The sequence below is a fragment of the Antrostomus carolinensis genome, unplaced genomic scaffold (assembly GCF_000700745.2).
Source record: "Antrostomus carolinensis isolate BGI_N321 unplaced genomic scaffold, ASM70074v2 scaffold39396, whole genome shotgun sequence".
In the NCBI taxonomy this organism is placed as follows: Eukaryota; Metazoa; Chordata; class Aves; order Caprimulgiformes; family Caprimulgidae; genus Antrostomus; species Antrostomus carolinensis.
In genome coordinates this window covers 1-10882 of record NW_010324642.1, presented here as the reverse complement: position 1 = coordinate 10882, position 10882 = coordinate 1, and the positions used below count along the sequence as shown (strand labels likewise).

General features: G+C 38.2%; 1 protein-coding gene across 1 annotated transcript in view; it reads left to right on the top strand.

Annotated features, from left to right (window-relative positions):
• Nucleotides 1-10446, top strand: part of LOC104527318 (Hermansky-Pudlak syndrome 3 protein) — a gene marked incomplete at both ends in the record, with an annotated part of 10789 nt that extends 343 nt beyond the window's left edge. The window contains 11 exon segments of the mRNA XM_029085705.1: nt 1-138; nt 1403-1589; nt 2193-2278; nt 3627-3819; nt 4098-4179; nt 5061-5215; nt 6659-6767; nt 6943-7124; nt 7474-7651; nt 8281-8511; nt 10261-10446. The exon segment at nt 1-138 is cut by the window's left edge and continues 32 nt beyond it. Coding sequence (XP_028941538.1) covers nt 1-138; nt 1403-1589; nt 2193-2278; nt 3627-3819; nt 4098-4179; nt 5061-5215; nt 6659-6767; nt 6943-7124; nt 7474-7651; nt 8281-8511; nt 10261-10446 — 1727 coding nt within the window.
• Nucleotides 10447-10882: the final 436 nt, after the last annotated feature.

Here is a 10882-nt window from a genome sequence, read left to right as displayed (position 1 = left end):
CATTTTGTGCCAGACATATAGCCATAACGACAGAGCTGGATGTTCTGATCCTGAAACTGGAACTGGTCCAGCAAAGCGCGGACAGGACAGAGCAATGTGCACATAGCGTTAGTACACTAGACAAGCTTGTGGATGGAGGTAAGTACAGAAATTGTTGTTGGTTTTGGTTTTTGGTTTTTTGTTTTTTTCATTTCCAAGAATCTGCTAACTGATTCCTGTTATTCTCAAAGTAGTCTAAAACAAGGACTGTCAGCTGAGTATTCTAGGGCATGAAAAGTTGTACCACTGGCAGTTGGAGATCGCACTTAAATATGCCATCATTCTGCAGACACTTTCAGGATAGCACAACCTCTACAGACACAGAATTAGGTCCCTGGTTTTGGGTGCCACCATGGGCAAAATCAAAGTGGTAGTAGTTTCAGTGTGCTATGTTCAGAAAAAATACTCCATCCATGCCCAAATAATTGTCTCTCTTCTAAGGGCCAAATGGAAGAAACATCTCATGAACCTTGAAATGGAACGTGCATACTGGCTTACACATTTAAGAATGCTTCTACGATGATGCATATGTACTTTTGTAACTGCTAGTAAGCTCAGAACCTGCATAAACAAAGTGCCAGTAAATTCTCCTTTTTCAGTCCTTGTCTTATTCAAGGGCTTGTCTTAGAATCCTAGAAATCCCAGAAATAGATTTACTCAGTAGGTTTAATTCCCATGTACTGCAAGAAATCCATGCATATGTAGTCAGTTCCCCCCTTTCCAGAAGTATTAGATGAACACCAACAAACCTTAGGAAAATCCTTAATTTGTAATTGAAGAAACTTAAGACAGAAAAGGATGGTCTTTTAGAAGTGGAAACTCTACCTAGAAAAAAATTAAAGGTAAATAAGACTTGTCAGATAGGGAAAATATAAACTGGAATGTTCTTCATTGAGTTAAGATGGATCTTAACTCATAATGGCATCCTGCCTCTAGCTGTTTTATCTACTAAAAACTAATTAGAAAAGTTCAAATTACTTTCTGAATGCTGTTAGGATTTGCTTTCTGAACTTAAGTGAGTTTAAGATAAGACAGCTTTCTATCATAGCTGCCTTTTCCTTCTTAAAAACTCTCCAACCAAAGGATAACATGTTTTGATGGCCAGCTATTTGCAGCACCAGTTGCCTTGGACTTGCCTTATAATGAACAGTTTACCTGTTCTTTCAGAAATATTCACTCTTCGGTATTCAGATTGTTGAGGCTTAAATTAAGAATTGTTCTCATCTTCTAGCATAGCTGTTTTCAAAATCTCATGGTTTGAGAAAGCCAGTGCTAGCTGGGTAGCTGTAATTGGAGTATTTAATTGATACTGTGTCTTATCATTTTCTTATGGCTAAATTAATATAGCATTTTTATTGTTAAGGTGCAAAAGATGAAGGCCCTTCAATACATACTTTGCAGCCTGAATTAGATGAGTTCATCATATGTCAGAAGCCAGTGGAACTGCTTGGGGAAGAAAGTAAGCTATGTGAGATACCCATCACACTGGAATCCACAGAGTTACCTACAGAAGACATGAAGTGCTTCCAAGTGCGGTATCTGCTTTTCAGGTATTACAAATGCATTTTCCACTTTATAGGTTAATTTACTATGAGAAACCAAAATGAGCTGTGGCTCCTGTCTTTTGACTTCTGGGGTTTTTATAAGGTTGTGTTGGTGTTTGGGTTTTTTGTTTTGTTTTTTTTGTTTTTTCACTGAGGAAATAATGTGATACCAAAGAAAGCCCATTTTTGAACACAGCAGAATATTTCAGTTGGAAGGGACCTGTAATCATCTTGTAGTCCAACTGCCTGGCAACTTCAACTGTTACATGCAGCTCAGCTGAATAAAAAGGGAGGGGGGAAAAAAAGTTAAATTGAGGTTCAGATCAATTGCAGTATGTCTTCCAGCGATCCCAAACTTTGACAGACGTCTTACAGACAAGCAAAAAAAGAGGAATTTTGGTGGCAAAACTCAAGATAGTTGTCTCCAGCTGTGCCACATGCTTCTGGGCATTACCATGCTAATGACATTAGTAGTAGGAGTGCGCATTGTTGTTGAATATTAAAACATCAGCTATGCCTATTATAGCTGGTGCTGTTTACTTGTCCAAAGTAGCTCATAATAATTTATCACTGAGGTCCCATCTTGGTTTTTTGGATTTTTTTCTCTAGACGTTTTACACCCGACCAGTCGCCTTTTGGGTTTTGCGAAGAGACGAAGTTGCACTCTGTTCAGCTGCTTCCTGTATACCAGACAGGTATGTGGATATGCATGGATGCATCACAGCCTGTATCACAGGAGACCTGAGAAAGGAAGGAGCTTCTTTGTATATTCCGTTTTTTACACTGCTTCTGTATGATTTGTTTTTAAATTAAGGTCTTTCCTCCCTTTTCACTGATCTAAACTGAGCTTATACTAACAAAAAAGTCTTTAAGTTTCTCAAAGTTCTGCAGAAATCTTGAAGTAAAATAACAATTCACCACACCAAAAGAGAAGACTAAATCAGCTTTTATCAGTTGTCTGCAGATTAATTTTATATCACAAAATGGTCACTCTTTACACTGCGCTAATATTATCCTCAGTGTTACTAGGCTGCTTCCCATTAGTCAACAGTAGAAATCAGAGTAGTAAACCTTAATAATCATTAAGGTTACCTTTCTGCTGGGCTTTAATTAAAACTACAAGGGATGAATGCAGATTTTGGGAGTTCACTAATACACACTAGCTCAAGCCCCAACAGATCCATGGAAAAATTTCATGTTCTGTGTTATCACAGAATCACAGAATGTCAGGGATTGGAAGGGACCTCGAAAGCTCATCCAGTCCAATCCCCCTGCCAGAGCAGGAACCTCAATGAGATCACATAGAAAGGCATCCAGGCAGGTCTTGAATGTCTCCAGAGAAAGAGACTCCACAACCTCCCTGGGCAGCCTGTCCCAGTTCTCCGACACCCTCACTGTAAAGCTTTGCTGACTGCTCACCTAGGTTGTGGTTGTTGTCTGTCTGCTGAAGTAGCAAAGCCTCATTTAAGTTGCAGCTGACTCAAGAGAATGAGCTATGTGCCATTTAACTTCAGCTATCTTATGTTCTGCTATGATTTACAGTCTTTGACAAGAGGATCTGTAGAATCTGAACACAGCCTTTACCTGCCAGAGTGGCTTTGTAAATAAATTCTGCCATTTCGAGCCTTTCTTTCCCTTAAGTGAGGACCTGCAGCTGCAGCTCTGGATGCATCCATCCCAGCTCACGAGGAGTTGTCTTAAGATCAGGCTGATCATTCAATCCATGGATGCTTAGTTGTGATGTCTCTGCCAGGACTCTCAGATGCTGTTACATCTATAGAATTTGTTCACTTGGTGGTACATCCACGCTTTTGTTAAAAATGCTGCCAAATGAGATAATATGGCATACAAATTTTTGACCTGTGCACTGATCCAACCTGTACACTGAGCTTCGCATAGTTCTTTTTCTCTTCACTAGCTACTAACAAAACCAGTCTGCAACCTTGGCAGGTTTGATAGTATCTTTTAGGCATCGGGCTTGCAAAGGAATCGCCATTTTGATTTATGAGGTATATAAAATGCCTTTCTTACTGTTACATCTAGGAAGTTCTGTGACAGCTGATGAGGAAACAGAGAACAAGAGAGAACTACTGAGTCTCTTTTGCTTTTTCTCTTTACCTCATGTTGGATATCTCTACACTGTTGGGAAGTTAGTAGAACTGATTTCTACTTACCAATATTCAGAGAAGTCGGAGCAGGCAGTTCTCACTCCGCAGTTCCTACATGTCATTACAAGGTACTACATTTATGATTTTGCTGATAGTATTACTATGTTTCTCTGTGCTGTTGCTGCCTTTTTTGGGTTCCTCCCCCCCCCCCCCCCACGGTGCATTCTTCTGCGCCTCCTACCCATCTCTCTCTAGGTAGGCTCATGTGATAGTGCAGCGTGCAGCATGCTCTCCTGCTTGGGCTTCCCATTTCTATGAAGGAAAAATATCAGGTTCTCTGTAGTCTTGGCTACTTGATTTTTGCATTTTTTTTCCCTCATTGTTGTGGTTTCTTTTTTCCCTCTAGTGAGAGCCTGCAGTGTTTCACAGTGCGGTGCAGTGCAGCAGCAGCTCGTGATGAGGATCCATATATTGATACAACTGTGAAGGTGCACTTTTTACTTTGCTAAAAGAATGGGGGTAGTAGTGTGGCACTTAGTTTCCTTAAGTTCCCTTCTGAAATCCTGTTAGTTTCTATTGGCTGAACCAATAAAATAACATCCAAAAATTAATATTTTACTGGAATCTATGACATACTGTATTTTAATGCTCTACAAATGTCTCAGTGAAACAATCTATTATTGCCATTTAAGATGCTATACCATAGTAAAATGTTTCAAAAACATCAGAAGCTATAAAATCACATACATTTTGAACTAATTTCCATGCTTTCCTGTATAAACATGAACGAAGGGTGCAGAGTTTTACCTTATTGCAGCTGATGATGTTTTTCTCTCTCTCAGGTGTCCTTGAATAAGCAGTTTTTGTTAGAGGAGTGTAGACACTTGAACAAGTCTGCTACCGGATACTTAGTGCATGTTTTTAGGAGGAGGGCTTTTGATCCTTGGAGGTCTAGACTTTTCCCCTTAAATCTCTTATCAGTGAAAATCTGTTGAATTATAACAATTGGGATATCCATTAATAAAAATACCAGGAAAGATAGACTGAAGTGTATTTTAAGTTAGCATTTAAGGATTTCTTTTGAGCATGTAGACAGCAGACATAGAGAAACCATAGAACAGAAAAAGTAGTATAAAATTTTCAAGAGCCAAACATGTATTCTCTGCTCTCCATAGAGGTACTGAGATAAAGAATACAAACGTGTGACACAATCTATCCTCTCCCTTCTCCAGTCCCAGCTTTCTGCGTTTTCACCGTGGGATACATTCGGCCCATCACAGTTCCTCCAAGCAGGCAACAGGCTGCCTCAGCAGGAGGTTTCAGGAGTGCATACTAACTGAAATTACAAAACAATCACTTTCCTTTACAGGCTTGTCCACCTGTTGCACTGGACGTCTGCACATTACGAATGCAGCTTTTTATAGGACCAAGAGCTATCTGTCATTTCAAAAACCATATAGTTCTTTTGACTAAGGCGGACACGGAAGATATTACTGAAAGAAGAAAGTCTACAAGAAGGATGCTGTAAGGATTTATACATTTTCAGGAGATGGTATTTATAGCTCTGTACAGTGCTGAATTTGTGGGTTTTGGAGTTGAAGAGAGATTCCTTCATGGAAAGACTGTTTGTAAAGAATTTCCTAGTTTGTGCATGAGAACAGAAATAAAGCTTTCCCCCCCCCGCCCCCAATTCTAATGTATTGACTGACATAGAAGACATGAGGGTAGGGTCACAAATACTTAAGATGAACAAAATAAGTTACTCAAAAGTTACTCAAGATTTTAAAAAACTTAACTTTCATAAGTAATGTTAAAATAAGAACATACCTGCTACTGAGAAGAAAAAATATTTATCTTGAGAAGCAGAATACGTAGGAGTACTGAAGCTACAGGCTAACAAAATGTATTGTAGCACAAAATGAAAATGTCTTACACTTGGCTAAGGATTTTTTCCAAGAAAAGTTACAACACTATAGTAATCCATGACAAAAGAAGGATTGGACTTTGGCCCAAACACCTTTGTAGCATTGGTGTAGCCATAGGCATTTGTGGCTTACTGTCTATTTCTGTGAGAACTACTATTCCCATTCTTTTTTTAGGGCTTTTTTGTAAAACAGCTGAACAGCTATTCTAAACCAGCTATTCATTAGCTGTTTTAAAACACATTATTATTAAAGTCAGTTCAAGTTATTATCAAAAATGGGACAGCTATAGCTGATTGAAGAGCTATTTGAATCAGTATTTCTTAAAGCCTAGGACAGACATTATTCAGGAGAAAATGAGAATAAGCCCATCAAGGAGAATGGTAATTCAAAATACTGTAGTTTTCTGTGTATAAAGCACAGCTTCTTCTGCCAGTTGTGTTGTTTCAGAGCTTATAGTTGGCATTTGAGGAAGATACTCTTTTGCCTTCTGTAAAGAACGTAAGTTGAACAAATACTAGTCTACTTAATACCACCATTTGAAAAAAGATGTAAATGTCCCAAATGGTTAAAACCAAAACCCCTAAAAAGAGAACAAAAAGAGTCTTTGTTTCCTTACAGTGGTTTAACCTTGGGGCATTACAGACCTAGCCAGTGTGTTACAGTAAAAGCATTCAAACATTTTTTTATGCCATATCTTGGCAAACATTTCAATAGAGCTGCAGGGGCAAACATCCAGTGAGTCCTTACAGAAAGTAAGTAAACATCTTAGCTAATTTTAATTACTTCATGTAAGTATCTGATACTACCTGGTGTGAAGTCTGGGAGATGATGTAGTCGATAGTTTTGATGTTGTTCCTGGTGTATCAACATGCCTATCTCCATTTTGTTATTAGCCATTATGACTTAAATTCACAACTTAACTCTCAGGCATTTACTAGCCTGCAAACATACCTATTTATGCATTTAAATTATCAAATGAGTGGGCTTTTTTTGGCTGCATAGTGTTTATTTGGATACTGACAACTCTTTTATTTCTCTCTAGTTCCAGAAAGGCTGACAGCACCAAATCCAGAACAAATTCTGAATCAGAGCCTGGTTGGAATTTATATATTATAAACACTGTTTCAACCATTCAGCTTTACAGAGAAATGGTATTGCCCAACTCCTGCTTTTGTTCTTTGGGGACTAAAATTAAGTACTGTGACTTAATCTCTGATGCATGTCATTGCTGAATATAACATAATGTATTTCTATTTCAAATGGCTGCTGCTCCTGTATATTCTTAATTGTTGCCAGCAGCCTAAGTATACCCTGTGTCTGTTCTAGGTAGATTATAGTAGAACTTATGAAAATGTAAAAACTGAGAGTTGCATCCATCTTCTAAGTGAGGCTCACTTACTGGTCAGAGCAGCTATAATGGACCCTAGTTTCCTTAAATCAGATGAGAAAGAAGAACTTCTAAGAGCATTCAGAGAAAGTTGTGCCTTCTTAGGAGACTGCTACAGCAGGTATGTTTTAGATGTCAAAGTGATATAGGTGAGCTTTTTTGTTTCCAGTAATGTAACCTTAAAATGAAAATCTGTTTTTCTTTTGTTGTTTTTACATTAGTATTCCATATATAATATAAATTACGTTCTACGAGAACAACTTAATCTAGTCATCTCTTCTGTATCTGGTTGTCTTTATTGTCCTTGAACAGAGAACACAACATTGTGTTGAACGTGAGTTATGCATTTGCAGATATTAGTGTGTCTTCAACTTTCTTTGATGTATTATTTTAGATCTTGCAAGCACTGATGGCAAAAGTGTTGCCTTTAGTTGTTTTGGTTTTTTTTCCTTCCTTTCTGTTGCCTTCAGGTTTGGCACAAAGGATTACCACCTTGCTTTGCCATACTACAGAATGTCAGGTTTATCCATGACTGAAGTTTTAAAGAGGCTAGTTTCAGAAGGTGATGAAATACAGACGTATGAGAGAGGATTTATATTTTACTTAACTCACTCTCTTAATGAAGACTTAAATGAAGAATTAAGTAAGGTATAAACAAGTTTGTTTTTTTCTTAAAATGTTGATTTAGTTCTGATTTTAAGAACTGTGTATCAAATTTTAATTAAATTCCCCTTGTAAATGCTGAGCTACTTACTTAGATTTACAGCTGTTCTTTTTCACATTTTTTATTTTTCCATTTTTATTGATAAAATAGCAAGCAGCACCTGTGATGCTTTGGGCTGCTTTCAAGCAACATATTATGGGTTTGGCTATCATGATGCTTGTTGATAATGATCTAGTTCCCAGAGGCATTTCCGTTTTAGGAAAGCTCTGCCTCAAATTTCCTTCATCTCCCATTTCTGTAACAAAACAAATCGTTGCTTTGAACATTGCCAAACTGTACAGGTTGGTAAAACCAATTCACTGTGGTGGTGGATGTTCTCCTAGCACTCCAGAATATGGGTTGAATCACTGCTGGTTAGAGATCCTTTACTTTTACCAGTAGGGAGGAAAGAGGCAGGAGAGGTACTGTGATTTGATAGCTAAGCTGTACTTGTCTGCTTTATAAAAAAAAAAAAAAGCCAAAAAACCAAAACCAAACCACGCAATACTGTCATATGCCATAAAAGACTATATCTGGAAAAGTCTAAACTGACAAATGGCTTTTATTTTAATAGGAATCAGCAAATAAAGTTCTCCAGATATTCTATCTTGCTGACCCTGTGCAGCTGCCTCATATCCTCTGCAGCCCCTGCATGAGAAATGTATGTCCTTTGACAGCTGTGAAGTATCTTCAGAAAGTAGAAAAAATAATGCCATCAGTGGTCCTGACACTTACTAAGGCTTTCATGGCTCTGAAAATGGGAGACCTGATGATGTATGAACATGAGATGGACTCCTATAAGGAGGTAAAGTATGCTGAAAGCATGAGCTAGTCACTCTTTGCAAAGCCCAAGTCAGTAGGTTTGGCTTGTAGTTGTGCTTTGCAGCAAAAGAAACATTTGGTCGCTCCTCTTCCTCCTGACATGCTGAATAGTCTCCACTGAATAGGTGCAATATTAGTAGAACCAAGGGCAGGCACGCACTGGGACTGTACTCTTTACCCTGCAGGTAGGGTAGTCTGATCTTGGCAAAGTCTTACCGAATAAGCGAAAGTTTTGAAGCTGTTAATTCTTGATAAATTAAATGCTGCTTACTGGGGTGTAACAAGCTCTGCAGAGCCAGTGCTCTTCAGCAGTATGGTGGGGTTGTATAGTAGCATTTTTACACCCTTCCACCTGTAATTAATATATGATATGCCCATGAAAACACCATCTGTATGCATATAGTCTTTATAACATTGCTCTTGAAGCAGAATATCCATGGTGCACGCAAACAAAAGTTTCTGTATGCTATTTCCCATCATTCTTATGTGGAATCAAAGCACCTGACCCTTGCTAAGATCAGATCAGAACCTACTTCAGTGCTATCAAAGTTAAGAATTCCACATCAATGTGGGAAAAAATGTTAGTGAAGCAGTCTCTGCCATAGATGTTCACATGTGGTTTTAGACTGAGACCAGTCTGTAAATTACTTCTTCTTAAGGTTGATCAGGACTGTTGAATATTCAGAGATGACAGAGCTTGAAATACAGGCTCTTTCTGAGAGTGAGATATTGGAGGTTTGAAAACTTCTTTTAAAAGAAACTGATAGCTGTTTCAAAGTTATATACCATGCTTCAGTAGAAGTCCTGGAGAGCTTTCAAAGTTAGCAGGTTTTGCATTGCAAAGTGGGAACTGTGGAGAGCTGTTTCAACGATGATATTCAGCACCACCTGCTTTCTAACCATTTGCAGCAAATCAGGTGAAATTGGCATGTTGTGGGCAAACATACACATTCCACTGCATGGATGGTATTTAAAGAATAAGGTGTCTGGGGTTTGTTGTTTGGGGTTTTTTTGTCTTGTTTTAGGTTTGGGGTTTTTTTTTAATCTGATCTATGAAAAAAATGTTCTGTTGCACCTCCCTTTTAAAAACCATTTTGTTGCAAAGTAGGAAAAAAATAAAACACTTTCAGAAAGATAAAGAGAGGTAGTTTGTATACATAGCAGGGGGAAATCTGAGTTTTCCTCCTGGGTCTAGTTTATCTTTCCCATGAAATTAATTTAATCTGCTTAGGCATTGTTTCCCCACTGTTTTTTAAGTGGAAATAGTATCTTGTCATGCTTACCTTCAAAAGCACTCGGATACCCAGAAACAACTTACTGTTGCACACAGTGTTGCACATTTTGATCATTGTTTCAGGGGTATTTTCAAAATGAAAATTGTACTTTAGCGAAGTAGTCTATTGAAATTTCAGCCAGTGATTTTTCAAAATACTGTGTGTATTGAATGTCTTGGATTTCATAGTGAAATATAACCTCCTTATGTGCACAGTAACTCCAGATTTCAACAGCACGTTACTTTCAGTGTTCAGGCAAATGGCCTGTTGCTCAGGAGTCCCTGCTCTGGCACATAGTTTGGAGCTCGGTCTCTGGAGAGCTGTTCTGTAAAAGATATATTTCTTTTCCTGACTGTGCTTTATTTCATCTGTCTAAACTTCAAACTGCCTGAGTTTGCTGAGTTGAAGTATATGTGGATTGAATTCTTTACCTGATTTATATCTGATTGCGTTTGTAGACAATACTGGCTTGTGGCTTCGTTGGGCAACCAAAACTCTTGAGACAGCATAAGGAAGGAATTGTTATTCCAACTGAGTTTGCTGTTCACCTGAAGGAGATGCAGCCTGGTTTACTGGTGGCTGCCACTGTGGCTTTACATGAGAACAGTAAAATTGAACTGGAAGAAGCAGATACCTTTTTCAAGGTTGGCCTATGATATTTTTTTGCATATTTTTCTTACAGCGATGTTGTTACGGTAAGCAAAGTAGCCTCAGTTGCTCCTTCACTCACATTTCAGAATTTCTTCAGAAAGAGGGAGATGAGGATTGGATGTCTTCAAGTCATGATAGATGACTACAAAGTCAGAAATTGGACCTTCTGGAAATAAATACTGGTTAAATCAAGAAAAAAAAATCCATTAAGTTCTTTGTTTTGACCCTGTTATTTGAATGGAGAATACCGTGATCTCAGGAGATATTTTGATGGCTTCCTAGTAACTGGGCTTCCCTAGGGCTACTGAAATTTAACTGAATTTAGATAAATGACTTCCATAAGCTTCTTTTGAAGAAATCATTAGGACTAAAACATAATTCTAAGGAATTAGAATTATGTGGAGGCCGGTGACGAGTGGTGTCCCTCAG